Source organism: Calypte anna, chromosome 23 (assembly GCF_003957555.1).
Source record: "Calypte anna isolate BGI_N300 chromosome 23, bCalAnn1_v1.p, whole genome shotgun sequence".
Taxonomy (NCBI): Eukaryota; Metazoa; Chordata; class Aves; order Apodiformes; family Trochilidae; genus Calypte; species Calypte anna.
The window spans coordinates 5,753,939-5,771,266 of NC_044268.1; the positions used below are offsets into that span (position 1 = coordinate 5,753,939).

General features: G+C 42.7%; 1 protein-coding gene across 1 annotated transcript; it reads left to right on the top strand.

The window, feature by feature from the left end:
* Window positions 1-3,781: 3,781 nt before the first annotated feature.
* On the top strand, window positions 3,782-16,703 carry ZMPSTE24 (zinc metallopeptidase STE24). The gene is made up of 10 exons (XM_030464560.1): window positions 3,782-3,974; window positions 5,630-5,776; window positions 8,289-8,375; window positions 9,010-9,126; window positions 10,211-10,363; window positions 10,875-11,016; window positions 11,792-11,952; window positions 14,085-14,189; window positions 15,461-15,604; window positions 15,913-16,703. The coding sequence occupies exons 1-10, from the start codon at window positions 3,858-3,860 to the stop codon at window positions 16,135-16,137; spliced, it is 1,398 nt and encodes a 465-aa protein (XP_030320420.1). The 5' UTR covers window positions 3,782-3,857; the 3' UTR covers window positions 16,138-16,703.
* The last annotated feature ends 625 nt before the right edge of the window (window positions 16,704-17,328 follow it).

Here is a 17,328-nt window from a genome sequence, read left to right on the forward strand (position 1 = left end):
AGGAGCCAGGTGCAGAAATGAAGAAGGATTTCAATCTTTGAGCACCTCTTTTTTATCACCTGCAAAATGCTGCCCTCTCAGCAAGGAGATTCCTGGTGGAGTCACTTGAATCCACATCCTGTTCCTGGTTTCTTCTTGGCCTTGTTTATCTGATCTTCCTAATTCCTTAGCACTTCTTTTTCAGGGCAGGAGGCCCCACAAGGCTAAAGGGCTGAAGTTAGGAATTTTTACTGTGTATTTCTACTTCTGTGCCATCAAGTAAGCCATCACGTTTTCCTTCCAAGTGCCAACAGATCTTGTCTTACAAGTTCTGCAAGTCTTACCGTGCAGATGTAACGTTTCCAGCTTCTTGCTTTCTGACATACTGGAGAAACATTTTCTACTGCAGTGAAGGAACATCATCACACTGACTTCCTAAAAAAGGATTCTTAAACAGCAGATACCTGAGAAAAAATAGGTGTAAGTTAATTAACATGGTATATTGCTTCCATTTCTTAAAAACTCTTTTCAGGTACGTGGATGTGATAGGAAAACAAAGTGTTTATTGGTTGTAAATGCCTAAATTCCCCAAGACTGTGGGCTGCCCTCCCACGTTTCCATTGGTAGTAAAAGAATTGGGAATGCCCAAACATCCCTGGTGCTGTGTGAGTACAGAACTGCTGTGGCAAGCTCTGAATCTCAGCAGTACCAGTGCTGGTTTCACTTGACATTACAGACAGCAACTCTGAAGTGTTTTGACTCCTGGCACCTCATTACTTGCAGGGCTGTGTAGGGTCCCTAACTTTGTATTTCCCAAAATATTTTGGGTTGATCCTTGTTCAGAAGTGGGACCTGCTTACCTTCCAAATGAACTGGGTCATGCAAAAGCCATGACAAGGAAGGGTTGATGTCTTCTAACACTGATGTGTTCTTCAGGCTTTACTACAAAGCTGTGTAGGTTGGTGAGCACAGAAAGTCAGGGAGGGAAAGAAGGGGTTGATGTTCTGCTGATGCTGAGTCAAATCCCTTTCAAACATACCCAGAGGTGAGGCAGTAAATGTCTCATTGCTACCAGAAGGAGTCTTTGCTGCTTCCAGCCTCCCTTGTGCCAGATCTGGCACTTCTGTGAATTTATTTAACTCCTTGAAACTTTAAAAAACAAACCCAGCAACAGTAATATACACTCAGGTGCATTTTTACCATTACAGTGCAAGGAAACAGGGCTGCAACTCTATAAAGATACAGGTTTATTGATGTTATTTGGGTGAGGGGTTTGTATCCCCTTGGGATGATCATGGCATCTCTCAATACCCAGTTTCCCACATCCCTATGCCAGTCCTCTAAGCATCTTACTCTGGTCTCTACCCCTCTTTTCTCCCTGTGCTATCATCCATCTTGTCTTCTTTTGCAAGAGTCAGCTGAGGCTTTGTCTCCTTATTCAGAAGTGGTCCTGCCCAGTGAGAATGGGATCACAAAAAAACCCCCACCAGCTCAGCATTCCTAATATGAAGATGCCTGGCTGTGCTTCCAAGGGTCCCCTCTCCCCTCACCTCCCCACCCCTCTGCGTTCTTCATGGTTCTTCAGATGAGTAAATGTTGTGTTCCAAGTTGTACCAAGTTCCTGTGCTCTCTGCTCCTCTCCAGATGGTCTGGTGCAGCTGCTTCTCTCTGTGGCAGAGCTCTGCTGGCTTGCCCAAGAGGGGCCAATTCAGTATCTTGAATTCTTCCATGTTTTTTAAAAGAAAATAACCCACGTTCTGAGAATTCCTCTGGAGCAATATCCATCTGCAATGGGGAGTCCCAGAGGAAGCAGCCAAACCAGTGACTTCATGGAACATCATGTGCCAGTCTGCTTTATTTTAAAAAGGACTTAACAGAACTTCCTATGTACAGTTCAAGTCAGTGATGCTGCATTGCAAGGACTAAAAAACCCAAACCAAACCAAACCAGCTGTTAGGAAGCAGTCAAGGGACTGCTTGCAATATATACCAGAGGGAAAAACACCAAATACTAGTTTAGTCAGTATTAATTCCTTCACTTCCCTCCTCTTAGTGTGGCTGTGGATGGATTTGGACAAGAACTACTGAGGCTTTATATGCATTATTGTGCTGAAGAAAAACGATCTAAATATCTTCAGATTGCTGTGGCTGGGGAATGACAACTGGAGTGGGTGAAGAAAAAGTAACAGCCCTTGGACTGATCAGCAAATGCAGAGTGAGGAGTGACTCTTCCCCTCACTTCCCAGGGAAGCTGTGTGAGCTTACAGAGCATTGCACAGGGCACATCAACAGGAACACTTTTGTACTGGATGAGGGAAAAAAAAGAAAAAAAATCAGTTGCAAATTATTAGAGCAGTTCTGGAAGATCTTTTTGGTAGAAGCAGTGAAGAAAGAGACCTCTGTGAGGTTGTGAAAGGATGGAATGATGATGACTGTCCTCAGCAGCAAAAATTGCATCCATTCAGTAAAAAAGGAATAATTAAAGCAGTACCCTTGAGAAGAGCTGTGTGACAGGAGTTCATTCTTCTGCATTTTAGGTCAATCGGAAACTTAATGAAATTCTTGGGTTTACTGGGAAGTGGGGTGGGCTAGAGAGAGTGGAACAGAGAAACAGCAACACTGTGTTTGGAAAGGCAAGCTCTAGCAGTAAGGTCGTGTTGTGCAAAACTAGGAAGAATGGCAGATGTAAATTAATTCCAATAATGATAGCTGGGCAGCAGAAGGAACCATCAGAAGCCAGCAAATAAAGACTGGCAAAAATTTTCCTTGTGTTCTCAGATGGAGCCAGCTGGAAAGTATTTGGGAGAGGCAGAGTTGGAAATAGGGCAGAATTTCAGAGCCCTGGGAGGTAACCAGCATTAGGAAAAACATATTTTGGGTCCAGCTACCCAATCATGGAACTGCAGGACGATGGCTTTGATGTTGCACTATGTGAGCCCCACTACATGGGGCTAGAAACTGCTTGTTCAAAAGTCCATTGGCCTAATGTAGAGATTCACTGGCGAACTGTGTTAATTTAATTAAGGTCACCCTTGTCTAAGCACTTCTACTCCCATTGCTACCAGGCCACTCCTCTGCCTCTTCTGGAGGGAGATGTTGTGGCTGATGGTCCAGAACCTGGTGGTTACACTGTCAGTGTACATCAGTGCATCCGCTGGTGATTCTGGTGCAGACAAACCTTTTCCTGCCTTTTTTCACAACTATTTCCAGGCTAGTGTCGTTCAATGGATTCTACTTAAGTATGAGTAACACCAAAGTCTCCATCAAAATCCCACCGTGTCACCACATTGCAGCGAACTAATGTATATATTAACAAACGTATAGATTAACATATAACTAATGTATATATTAACAAACGTATAGATTAACATATAACTAAAGTATATATTAACAAAGATAACCCGCTTGCATACTATAAAGACCAACTGATAGGACTGATAGTCAGGGAAGGGAATTTCCGTAACATCAGCCCCTACGTGTGCACATCAGGAGAGACCTCTGAGCTGTGTCAGGTGTCCCGCATGAACCTGGTGGTGGATATCGATACCGATATCGATACCGATACCGATACCCCCCGTGCTTCCCGCCGGTGCCTCGATCCTGCGGCTGCACAAGGGCCGCTCCGGCAGCTCCTCAGCCAACCTTCCCCTTACACAGCGTTGTCCCAGGAGCAGATTTGTCCCTGTCCTGCTGGCTCCTGACTGGGGTAGTTGCCTTATCTCTCCCTTACCTCTCCCGCCCCATCCCCGTCCCCGTCCCCGTCCCCGTTCCCCTCCGTCTCCCGGCCGCCGCTCCGGGCCCTCCCCCCGGCAGCTCCTCCGGGCTCTGGGCGGCGCCGCAGCGCGGTCGGCGGAAGGAAGCGCGGGAGCGGCGCTGGCCATGGCGCTGCCGGGGGAGCTGTGGGCCGAGGTGCCGACCGAGAAGCGCATCTTCTGCTCCGTGCTGCTCTTCTCGTGGGCCGTCTACCTCTGGGAGGCTTTCCTGGCGCACCGGCAGGTCAGGGAGAGCTCCGGCGGGCAGAACCACCGCCGGGCCGGGAGCTGGGCCGGGCCCGACCCGGCCTCACGTGGAGGGCGGCCGCAGCCCCTCGTTGGGGCCGGCCCAGTCTGTCGGGTACCGGGGAGGGATCGGCCCTTCCCTGGCGAGGCAGTGGGGCTGGGATGCGGTGTCAGCCCTGCCGGGTTGCGGCGGGCAGGCGGTGGGAGCGGGATGAGGGGAAGGAAGGAAGGAAGGAGCGGCCGTGTCTGGCGCTGCGACCCGAGCGGGGTTTCGGAACCGGGTGGCAGAGTTCTGAGCAGATCTGCCGAGCGGGGTCCTGTCCACACTCAGTGCCTGCCTCTGTTCACGCTTGTCCCTGCTCTGGGGCACGACTGATGTGTGGGCTGGCGATGTTCCCTCTGCTAAGGGCTCCGCACGGCGCTGGTTTCGGCGGGGCGGTGGGGATGCTCCCCGGGGTCACAGCAGCGAGTCGGGGAGTTCAGGAAAGGACCTGGAAAGTGTTGATGTGATGGGGTAACCAGCAGGCCAGCACCCACCCAGCAGCCCAGTTCTCCTCCCCCAGGAGAGCTGAGAAAGAGTGGAAATGAGAAAACTCACGGATCTAAACACAGACAATTTAATACCTGGAGGAAGAGGAGGGGGAGTGGGAGCTCCACAAGTGCTGCTCACCACCTCCCACAGGTAGGGCAGTGCTTGGCCAGTCCCCAGGTAACAGCCACCTTGAAGTCAGACCCTCACTCCCCTTCTTCCTCTGCTTCAGATTTTATTGCTGAGTGTCCGTATAATGTTATACAGGATAGAATATTACTGAACATTAACAGTATATCCCTTGGGTCTGCTCAGGTCTGCTGCCCTGGCTCTGTGGCCTGTCCACCTCCAGCTTGCTGGGGGAGTGAGGGTGCCTGGAGGCTCCTAAGCAGTAGCCAGACCACTGGTGTGTTTTTAGCACTGCTGTGGTCACAAATGTGAACCTTACTGTGATGCAGACTCCTAGGAAAAGATTAACACCATCGCAGCCAGACAAAAACCCTGCCAGGAGGGCAGGCACCAATGCTGGGTTCTGTTGAAATCAGCTAAATCTGTGAGACCACCCCTGAACTCTTGTCAGAGAAAGAATGTATTTTGCAGTGACAAAGGGTAGGAACTTTTCCTTTGGAAAGGTATAAATACATTAAAACATGATAAAGCAGTGGATGGAATAAGGACTTTTAGTCTTTAAAAATTTTAAAGTGGCAAGTTCTGCACCAGCACTGAAACAGCACCTCATTTATGCATATCATAGGTATGCTTTCTGGTTAAGTTTGCATGGGATGATCTGTTGGTTTTTTTCAGAAAATGCTGTCATTAACTGGTGTAGTAAGTCATATCCTGTAAAAAATGTGTGCTCTTTATGTAGTGTCAATATTGGAAATAAATTAATAGTTAGGCATCACAGTCTCTGGTTATAACATAGAGTTTAGTTTTGTATTTGGAAATAGTGAGAAAACAGGAATTCAGTGATTTTTTTATTTTGTGTGGCTTGGATTTTTTTAAAAACTTTCTCTGGTGGCCCATGGGATCATGTTATGTGTTACCTTTAAATCTTACTTATGCCCTTAATAAAAAATACTGAATGTAGGTAGACTTTAAGGTTTTTTTATTTTATTTTTCAGAGGCGAGTGTATAGAACAACAACACATGTACCCCAGGAATTAGGACAGATCATGGATTCAGAAACATTTGAAAAATCTCGTCTGTATCAGCTGGACAAAAGTACTTTCAGCTTCTGGTCAGGCCTGTACTCAGAGATTGAGGGCACTGTAAGTACCTGAGCTGCCCCAGCATTTATTTGATACTTTTCATGGACTTAAACTGTGAAATAACATCTGTGGTGGTTCTGTGCAGCTGCACTACTGGTGTTCTGGCATCTTAGGTCAAGCACTGAAATTTGGAAGGCTTAGGATTCTGTGTTCCTTTTTTGTGGCTGTATTTACCATACAAAAAGAAGGCATTATTCAGACAGCACATCGTTTTTCACACAGTGCTGAGTCATACTGCACAACCACAACATACATTATGTTTCCATGGCACAGTTGACCTACTCTGGTTTCTACTGCCAAATAATTAAGGGACATTAGAATTACTTTAAATTGTTAAAAACACAGACCTTTGTTTTGTGTTTGTAGGGATGAGACTAGTTTAATTTTAAAATAAAATTTAAGTAGAAGGGAGAAAGAAAAGCCTGTGAGAACAGGAGCACTAGTGGGTGCTTGAGTGTAAGAAAATTGAAACTGGGCAAGTGCTTTCATCTTGTGTGAAGAAACTGAGCCACTGAGTTAGAACAAAGTATTTACCTGTGTGATACATACTCATAGGAGAATCCTTTTCTGATTTACTGCTGAAATGCACTGCTCACCACGAGCACAACTGGTTCAGAAAGGAATCCTGAAATGCCTGCCATTGCCAAAGATGACTGCAGTATGATCTACATAATTAACTTAAGGAAACATGAAGGTTGATTATAAAAGATAATGAAAAAGCACTGTAAAATAGTCCAAGTCATGTAACTGCATAGCTATGAGGATGCTGGGGAAGGCTCTGGAGGAGAAGTCTTAAGAGGAGCAGGTGGGGAAACTGGGGTTTAGTCTGAAGAATAGGAGGCTGAGAGAAACCTCACTCTACAGCTCCCTGAAAGGAGTTTGTAGTGAGCAGGGTGTTGGTCTCTTCTCCCAAGTTACAAGCAATAGAATAAAAGGAAATGGCCTCAAGTTGCCCAGGGGAGATTTAGATTTGATATTAGGAAAAATCTCTTCCCCAGAAAGGGCTGTCAGGCACTGGAAGAGGCTGCCCAGGGAAGTGGTAGAGTCCTCACTGCTGGAGGAGTTTAAGAGATGTGCAGATGTGGTGCTCAGGGATGTGGTTCAGCACTGTACTTGGTAGAGGTGGGTTAATAGTTGGACTTGAAGATGCTAAGAGTCTTCTCCAAATTAAATGTTTCTGTAAAGGTATTTTACAGCCCACCTGATACCCCTAATGTTTAGGTACATGCAGCTTCTTTGCTACACGATGTGAGTTCTTTTCTCTGATGTTGAGCTGTGTCTTTCTGTTTCTCAGAATCTGTCCTGAGATTATCTGATTCCAGCAGAGCTTAAGTGAGGTGACCTCTGTCTGGGTTTGCCACCTCCTCAGAGAATTAACCTTTATTGGCTTTAGGAATTGCCTAAACTTGGAAGGGCTGTCGTGGCCAAAGTGGATGAAATTGGATGACAGTTTTTGCAACATTTTGCTTTTAGTAGGTAGAAGGATGATTCATTCACCCAGCAGGTTAACTGAAGAGGAAATGCTGTGTTAAATTGCTGGTATGCTCTGATTTATTTCAACCATTCATTATGTGGGTATCTCTTTAACTAGTAAGTAGTATCAGCATCATGCTAATAACTGTCTTTGTTCATAGAGTGGTACTTAGGAGATTCCCAGCTCTGAAACTTAAAGGTTGCTTTCAAAAGCAGAAACATGCTTGATTTGGTCCTTGATATCTCCAGCTAACACTCAAAATAATAGTCTAGTCATACAAAACAGTAACTGCTCCAGTAGCTAGGCTATGAATGTCAGCCTTTAAAAAAAAATAAGAAAAAAAAAATCCTGGTACTGTCCAGACTGGAAGGCTGCTTACTTGGAAACTGATTTTCATGTGTAGCATCACTTGCTAAGAAAATAAATGTGAAACATTTGGAAGTCAAGGTACTTGACAACAACTGCCAGCAGCTCTTGCCTTGAGCTACAGGTAGCACTTGCTTTAGCACTTCAGTCCTGTATGGCAGGAGGCCTTTGCAAGGCAGGCACAAGGGAGAGAGCATGAAGCTTTCTTAAAATGGTTGGAGCTTTGCTGATACTGGAAGGGAAATCATGGCCTTATTCTGAGTGCTTTTCTCTCAGTAGGGGGTGTAGGCAAGACTGTCAAGTTGCTGAATCTTGAATGCCCCTCCTAGACATGGTATGTAATAAAACCAAAGGGCAAATGAGCTCTAAGGTCTTCTGAAAAAAAATAGCAGGAAAGTCTACAGTCTAAATAGGCGTGGAAAAATGATGGTATTTCTCAGGGGAAAAAAAAAAAAAGAAGCACAAATTTGACCCAATCTTCTGTCAAGTAAAAATGAAGCATTGCCAAATATTCAAGGCTTTATTTATGCATTTATAAGATCATTGGGGGACAAAAAAATCTAATTGTGAAGCTTCATCCTTAAAATGAATCCTTGTCATGCTGAAACTTTAATAGAAGAAGATGACAATCTGTTTCATATTGCCTCTCTGGTGTGTGTTCTTGTTTCCAAGATGATTCTTCTCTGTGGAGGAATTCCTTTTCTGTGGAATCTGTCTGGTCAGATCTCTGGTCGTGCTGGGTTTGGACCAGAATACGAGGTAATAAGTCTTTAAATTTTAGTGCAGATGTTTGATCCATGAATTATAATGTTATGATTTTTACTTTTAAGCTTGCATTTACTTGAAGTGGGTTTCAGCTTCAGGTGGAATATTTTCTGGTGAACACAATGACTGTGTGACTCAGAACTGATAACAACATGTGGCTTTTAAATTAGCTCCCTAATTAATATAGCCTTGTGAATTAAAACATACAAGTCTCAAAGCTACTCGAGTCAAATGGGGTGGTGGGTTTGGGTGTTGGTGTCTTTGTTTAGGTGTTGACTTTCTACTCATCATAGAACTCCTTGCACAGTAAAAGGTTAAGCAGTTTGAGGCTTCTTCTTACACTGTCTTTGTGCTGTGGATGAGGCATCTATGAAAATTCTTGTCCCAAATCCTTAGTTTTCATTTAAATTTATTTCATCAGTACATTTTTCTTTTTTTTCTTCCTCTAACACAGTGATTTGTAAGCTAATCATCACAAACAGTTTATTTCTGTGAATTTATCTAGCTTCATCATCTAACTAGTTTCATTGAACCACTGACATAAAAACCCATTCTTTAAATCCATTTTAACAGCCATCAGTGCTGGTACAGGTCAGTAAATATCAGTTGGTTGTGGTTTTTTTTTCAGATTGTTCAGTCATTGGTGTTTCTGCTGCTTGCAACACTCTTCAGTGCAGTGACTGGTCTGCCCTGGAGTTTATATAACACATTTGTCATAGAGGAGAAACATGGATTCAACCAGCAGGTAATGCAGATACCACTTGTACTGACCTAAGGTCTTCAGTGGGTTTGGTTGGTTAGATGGACTGGTATGGACTGGTGTGTCAGGGTTCCATACTGGGCCAGCAATTAAATGAGAGATGCTCCATTGACTCCTCTCCCTTCCTGGAGAGGAATAAGGGAAAAGGAGATGAAGGGGTTGTTACTTGACAGGTTGCAAACTGAATTCCACAGCTTTAACAAAACTGCAGTGAGGGAAAATAAAATAATGGAATATGAAATGCACAGAAACCAACACACACACCACCTCCCAGTAAGGCTGATGTCACCACTGGGACTGCAGGGCCAGCCCTGGGAAATCCCAGGCTGGATTCAGCAGCAGCCAGGAGCTGGATGCAGGAACACAGGGATCAGGATCAAAGGAACAGATGGAGTCCTGCCAGGACACCAGCCATGGATGAATTGAGCTTGACCCTCATGATCCCTTGAATTTATACTGAGTATGAGGCCATATGGGATGGAATTCTCTGTTCAGTTTGGGTCACCTGCCTTGCCCACTCCTCCCCACAGAAAGCTCACAGGTGTGGCCCCTTCCCTTTCATTTCCAGTGCTTAAGAATTTAAGCAGAACCAGGCAGAGGCCTTAGTTTTTCATTCCATTCTTCAGCACTAAGAGCATAATCAGACACTGACTGAAAAACATGCTGTTGATTTCACAGCTACTTAGAAGAGACTTGAAATAAACAGTAAAATTACTTCAGAGGAGATTGGTTCTATTCTGGCTCAAACCAGGGCAATATTTCTGCCAAAGATCACTGGTTTTAGGAACTTTTCTACTCACAGTGCATAAAAATAACAATTACAGTGTGTGACTGTTGCTGAAGTACCCATGCCACACCAGAATGCCTCTGTGTGAGCCACAGCTGTGAGAAGAGGAGGTGAAGAGCTCATTCTGGCTTTTCTTAATGAACTGTGATCTCCTTATCACACTGGCATTGCTGTTTTGAGATCTGTTTTAATCTGTGTGTCCAGCCAAAGGGAGCAGTTCATTAACCACTGTGACATATCAATATTTACACTGTTAATATCACTGGTATCCTTTCTTTACAGACACTGGGATTTTTTTTTAAGGATGCAATTAAGAAGTTTGTCGTGACTCAGTGTATTCTGTTGCCAGTGACATCCCTTCTGCTTTACATTATTAAAATAGGAGGAGACTATTTCTTCATCTATGCCTGGCTTTTCACATTAGTTGTTTCCTTGGTGAGTATCAGTTTGGGTTTCTTCCAAATGGCTTATTTTCATGGCTCAGTGTGCTGAGGTTGAAAAACATCACCAGCAGGAAAGGCAGAAAAGTCTAAATCTCCTGGGAATTTGAGAGTCAATTTGAGAGGAAATTTAACAGTGTTTTGTTCTCAGTGTACTTTTTCAGGAATTAATACCCATATTAGTTGTCCAGATTAATGTGATTTACTGGAGTAATACTGGAGTAGTGTCCTCAGTTGAAAAGTAAACATTCAGAAAACCTTAATTTTTCTTAAATACAGAAAGAACACAGGGAGAACTGCCAGGTGTCAACATGTCAGCTGCTGACTGTCAGCATACTGAGCAGCTTGGTAGATGAGCTGACCCATGGAGAGCCTTGCTACAGATGACACTGTACACACACAGTACTGTTTATCAAGTGCTTTTCCTGAAACTGTGCCCTCTTCTTGTATTTTCTCATGCTCCACCTTCAGTGCTAAACACACGTTATTGTGCCTTGGTTTTGCAGGTGCTTGTGACAATCTATGCAGACTACATTGCCCCTTTGTTTGATAAATTCATTCCCCTTCCTGAGGGAGAGCTCAAGCAACAAATTGAAATAATGGCAAAGAGCATTGACTTCCCACTGACTAAGGTGTACGTTGTTGAAGGTGAGGTTTATTGGGTTTTTTAAATGAAAAGATTAAATTTCTAGATTCCTAGCTGTGGTTGTGGATGCTGTAGTAAGGTATGTTCTTGTATTCCTCAGCTATTGAAATGCTTGTGATTGTCTTTTTTTGGTGATTTTCCTTTTTTTGCCTTGAGGTTAGAGAAGTGAAGCTGGATTTGCTGCACTAACTCAGCATCTCATTGGAAGGATTGTCTTGACTGTGGAATGGAAGTACATAGCAGAGTCAGTGATGGAAGGGGCAATCAAGGTTCCAATTTTAGAAGTAAAAACTAGAGGGAAAAGAGTTTATTTATCTTTTCTAGTTTCAGTTAAGGGTTAATTATCTGAAAGTCTTTCATGAAACAGTTGAAAAAGGTATGAAAGTTATAAATTATTCCTTCTGAGATGTTAATATGAACAGTTTCTTACAGTATGCAGAATGCTCTTTCCACTCTGAATCTGAAATTCAAATAGAAACTGCTTTTCTTCTAGATATTAGATCTTCATGTGACTGCTCTTGTGTTTTTAGCAATTTCAGTGATTATGTATTACAGGTGGAAAAAAAAATATTTCTCTGTTGGAGTCAGTAAATGAGATGATTATTACTTAGATACTGTTAAGATAGACTGCAGCCTGCAAACTCATTTGCTTCAGCTTGTTTATTTATTGGGGGACTTTAAGAATTCCTTTGGAAGAATCTGTTCTATGCAATATTTCAGTCTTCAGTGCATGGGATTATTCAGGTCATGGTCTTTAATGTAAATTTTCCACATTAGGTTCAAAGCGTTCCTCTCACAGCAATGCTTATTTCTATGGATTCTTCAAGAACAAGAGAATAGTTCTCTTTGACACCCTCCTGGAAGATTATTCTGCATTGAACAAAGAGCCAGCAGAAGGAGAAGATAGTGAGAATGAAGAGACAAAGTCTAAAACCAAAGTTAGTTCCTCTTTGTTTTTCATTTTATTATTTCCAAAGTTAGTTCCTTTTTGTTTTTCATTTTGTTTTTTACATTAATTTTGTGCTGAGATATGCCCTTCCATTTTCTCCATGTATCCTAAAGGTCCTAAGTGAGATGCTAGAACAGAAAAAACCAATGATTTCAGCAGCAAAGTATCCCTGAGGTGTGTCATCTTGTACCATGGGCAGGAGTTCTGGTGCACGAGGCATGCACACACATACAGCTCACACGTGTGCATCCATGAGCAGGTTGCCTGTTGATAACAGGAGATCAGATTGGTCAGGCAGGACCTTTCTTTCCTAAACCCATGTTGGCTGGGCCTGGACCCCTTGTTGTCCCCAACATGCTGTTTGATGGCACTCAAGATGATCTGCTCCATAACTTGCCAGGCCCTGAGGTCAGGCTGACAGGTCTGGAGTTCCCCAGGTCTCTTTCTGGCCCTTCTTGTGGCTGGGTGCTACACTGGCCAATCTCTGGGATGTCCCCAGTTAGCCAGGACCACTGATTAATGATGGAGGGTGGTTTATCCAGTTGGCTTAGCCAGTCAAGCACCTTAGTCTGGGACATCTCCAGTATCAGAACAGACTGGGGTGTGAAGGGATTGAGAGCAGCTTTATGGAGAAGGATTTTGGGATAGTGGTTGATGAAAAGTTAGATGTGAGCTGGCAGTGTGAGCTTGCAGCCTAGAAAGCCAACTGTATCCTGGCCAGCAGGTTGAGGGAGGGGATTCTGCCCCACTGCTCTGCTCTTGTGAGACCCCACCTGGAGTCCCCAGCTTAAGAAAAATGTGGACCTGTTGGCACAGGTCCTCAGGAGGCCACAAAGATGATCCCAGGCGTGGAGCACCTCTCCTGTGAAGAAAAGCTGAGTGACTTGGGGTTGTTCAGCCTGGAGAGGAGAAGGCTGTGGAGAAACCTTGTCGCAGTCCTACCAGACTTTATATCATGGCTGGTTGTAATAGGCCAAGAGATCATGGCTTTAAACTTCAAGAGGGTAGATTTAGACTATATGTAAGGAAAAAAAATGGTTGGATTTGATGGTATTTAAGGTTTTTTTCAATTAAAATGATTTTGTGATTATGTGGAAAAAAAATTTACGATGAGAGTGGTGAAATACTGGCACAGATTGCCCAGATTGGTGGTAGGAGCCCCATCTGTAGAAACACTGAAGGTCAGGTTGGACAGGGCTCAGAAAAACCTGATCTGGTTGCTTACTGCAGGGGGTTGGACTAGATGACTTTTAAAGGTCCCTTCCAGCCCAAAATACTCTATGAAAACTGACAGAAAAGAGCCTGAAGGAGTAACTGTGAGAAGGAATTGTCTTGTGCAGCTTATGGATTAGGCCAATGTATAGACAGATTGTTGTTCAGTCCAGCTTTTGTTTCTTGTTAACTGCTGGTGGTGGAGTTCTCTTAATCCATGGTCTGGTTTAGCATACTGCAGGAGCAGGGGATGAGAGGAGGGGATTTGGAGCTCACCTGCTCGAGGCATGAGTATAATGTGTTCCACTTCAACAGGTTCTTCAGGTAGTTCTGTTACCAAGTCCACTTGCTTGCTTCTGACTTGTTATGTACCACTGATGTCTGTCTTTCCTAATGACAGGTTTAAGGTATGTCATAGCATTTGTTGCACAGGACAGGGTTGTAATTTGGTTTTAAAGGAAAAAATAACACATCCTACCCTGGGAGGAAGGATATATGTTGAGTGTTGAAGGAATTAGGGAGAGGACTGTGCTCTCAATTCTCTGTTGAGTGTCTGTGGCTTTCAGTATCTGCTTCCACTGTAATGTCTTTTCTTGAGTAAAGAAACAGGATGAGATCAAGGGATGGTATGAGAGAGTTTGGTAGGCAAATGTTCAAGCATTCTTCCAGGTTTGCATACATGCATTTCTAAAAGAACAGCACTTCATGGTAGGAATCTTGTTGAACTTAAGAGTTTTTTTAATTATTGGGAAAAACTCAATAAGAAATTGTATGTGTGTATCTATTGGCAGAAGGGAGCAGCTTGACCTGGGGAAATTAAGTGGCCTAGGAACTAAACTAATAAGTAAGGAATGTACTGAGTTGTGTTCAGACACACCTCATAATACTTATGCCTTGTTATTCCCTCAGAATAAGAAGCAAGGATGTAAAAATGAAGAAGTTCTGGCTGTACTTGGTCATGAATTGGGTCACTGGAAACTGGGTCACACTGTCAAAAATATTATCATCAGCCAGGTAAGTCAAGATAAACTAGTGGTTTCTCTAGAGCATTCTCTAATCATTGTTACCAAAAGCCTGCTTCCAGATTTGCATGTGTACATTCACACATTGAGTTCATTTCATCAGCTTGCTGAAGTTAGACACATTTTTCTTGCTCTGTAACACTTCTTCCCTGTTTGAATCTCAGGGCCCTCTCTGAAAATCTGTTTTCATCCCTGGGCTGGAGATAGAATTTGATGTACCCTGTCTCCCAACCTCCATTTTTTATGTTTGTTTTTCTCATCTTTTTTCTGTTTTTCTCACCTTTTTCTGTTTCTCATCTTTCTCTGTTTTATTTTTCTCATCATGTTTTTCTCATCTCTGAGAAACCTGTGTGTCTGAGAGTTTCAATCAGTCTTGTTCCTTGGAGAAGGAATGTGACTGAGTTAATTAAATGTGACACAAGAAGGTGTTCCTACTTATTTCTATTATTTAAATTAGATTGTTAGTAAATAACTTCACTCTGCTGTGCTTGCTGCATGCCCAAGTGAGGGTGAACATTGAAGCAATCTCTAGATACTGCCCAAACTTTTTTTTGTGGCACCTTCCACATTACTCTAAAAAGAGCAAACAGCCACTTGAACTGATTGAAAACCTATAGAAATTGAATTTCCTTCTGTAGGAAACGTGGTAAGGCATGGTTCTGAAAAGCCAGGCAAGCACAATGCTTCAAGACATGACACATGGATTAGATGGAAGTGTAGGTTGTTCTCAAGAATAGAAATACAACACAGCACAGACACATTTTGTTTGGTTTTAACCATTTTGGAACCTATGCCTACGTCCAATGAGATGGATTCTGCACTGTCCCCTCTCTCCTTTCTCTTTATTCTTGCCTTTTTATCTTTACTACTCAGACAATTTTTTTCTCACTGACAGAAATCAGTGTTTCTGTACTGCAGACAGTATTTATTTATTTTATTTACAGAAAGCTGGTGCAGGTCTCATGTTTTTCTCCTTTTCCCATATTTATCACAGAATGTCAGGGGTTGGAAGGACCTCTGAAGATCATCAAGTCCAACCCCCCTGCCAGAGCAGGACCAAAACCTCTGTTTTCAGGGCTCCTGCCTCATCCTGCAGTAGGCACACATTTTCTCTCTTCCTTTTCCTATTGACATATTTGAAGAAGGCAATTCTAAAGTAATTTCATTTCAGTAGCATTTCTGTGCAAGTCTGCAGTATGAGACCATGTTTTAGACTTGAATTAAAAACTCATCTTAATCAAGATTGTTGTTTCCTTTCTGTAGATGAATTCCTTCCTCTGCTTCTTCCTGTTTGCTGTGTTAATTGGTCGAAGAGAGCTCTTTGCTGCCTTTGGTTTCTATGACACTCAGCCTACCCTGATAGGCTTGATGATTATTTTCCAGTTCATTTTTTCACCTTACAATGAGGTAAATAGTTTTTAAGACTTAGCTGCTGGAGTATCGTGCTATTTAAATAATTATTTTATTTTGACTAAGGGGAAAGTTTTGGATTTCCTATGGCCTCCATCTGGTATCTCATTTTAATAAGTGGGCTCAGTGCTGCAGTTTGGGTTGGACTCTCAGTTTCAGCTGTGGCCTGGACAGACTTTGGTGAGATCATTCTGGAGCCACAGTGTGGGATATGGGAAAAAAGGTGTGGGAGAATTTACTGATACTGTATAGAACTTGCAGACAGCTGAATTTTAAAATAATTATGAATATATTTCTCCCCACAGGTGCTCTCATTTTGTTTGACTGTGTTAAGCCGACAGTTTGAGTTTCAAGCAGATGCATTTGCCAAGGAACTTGGGAAAGCTAAAGACCTGTACTCTGCTTTGATCAAGCTAAACAAAGATAATTTAGGTTTTCCTGTTTCTGACTGGATCTTTTCCATGTGGCATTACTCCCATCCACCCCTTTTAGAAAGACTTCAGGCCTTGAAAGATAAAAAGCAACAGTGACAGGAATCACTGCTGGTTCAGAGACAGTGCTTCCATCTCAGAAGCAAAGTTCAGAGCTGCTTTTTAATTTCTTTTTAAAAACTGATAATGCCAACTAAGTGCAATATTAACAGCACCACAGATCTAAGAATTCTGAAACAGGTATGATATTATAAATGACTTTTTTTTTAAATGAAAATGAAACTGTGGAACCTAATTTAGAAAAAGTACTAGGTGGAGACCTTCTCCACACAGACACTGGCTTTTATCACAGTATCACAGTATCTGTAAGACTGTAAAGGGAGGAAAACAAATGTGTAGACTTCAAAGCACCTGTTTCTGCAGGTTGGATATGCCTTGGACATTGCTATTGATCCTCTCCCATCCTCAGCATTCTGTGAGCTTTCCCATTCTCAATCCTCTTCACAATGGATATGGTTTGATTTACTTGATTTCATGTATAATAACATTAGTACTCACCATTCACTTTTGTGTTTTTAAAAGGTAAATGCAAGTGCAGGCCTTTCTCCTGGATTCATGTCTGTCATCATTGAAATGCTACTTAATAAAACCTTCTTTATCTGAAATGTGGGAAGAAGTATGAATTACAGCTGAGGGAATTTACTGTGGTTTCCTTGAAAAGTGGCCAGTATTTAGTACCATGATAGCAGGATGAGGCTTCTCTGTGCTGCTGGGAACATGGGATGATGTTACAAAGAACCAGAACAGGACCCACATTAGAGAAAATTGCTAATTTTCTGTTCTTCTCCCTGTTGCCAGTAAGCAGAATGGTTAACAGCTTTTCCACACCTCAGTTCCTCCATTTCCCTTGTCCTTTGCCTATTTTATTTTTTTTTTTTATATATGGAAGTATCCAGTTGCTCAGTGTACCAGAGACACACTTCCATTCTGCAGAGGTTGGTTCTCCATGGAGTGTTTTCCATTAATATGAAACAGCAGTGCTGGAATACTGAGAAAATATTTCTTGTCCTTGCTCTGATACCAATAGATGAAGGCACAGTTTATTTATGTGGTTAGTGATGGACAAATTGAGTAGTCACATAAATGGTTTCTGCATTGATTATCTCAGATTCTTCTGATGAGAGGTGGAATTAAATTTACTTTTGTTTAAAAACTAGTTACCTACATGTTAGTACATGCCATACAAATGTTTTGGAGCAGATTAAATGCACATACTGCATATAAAAAATA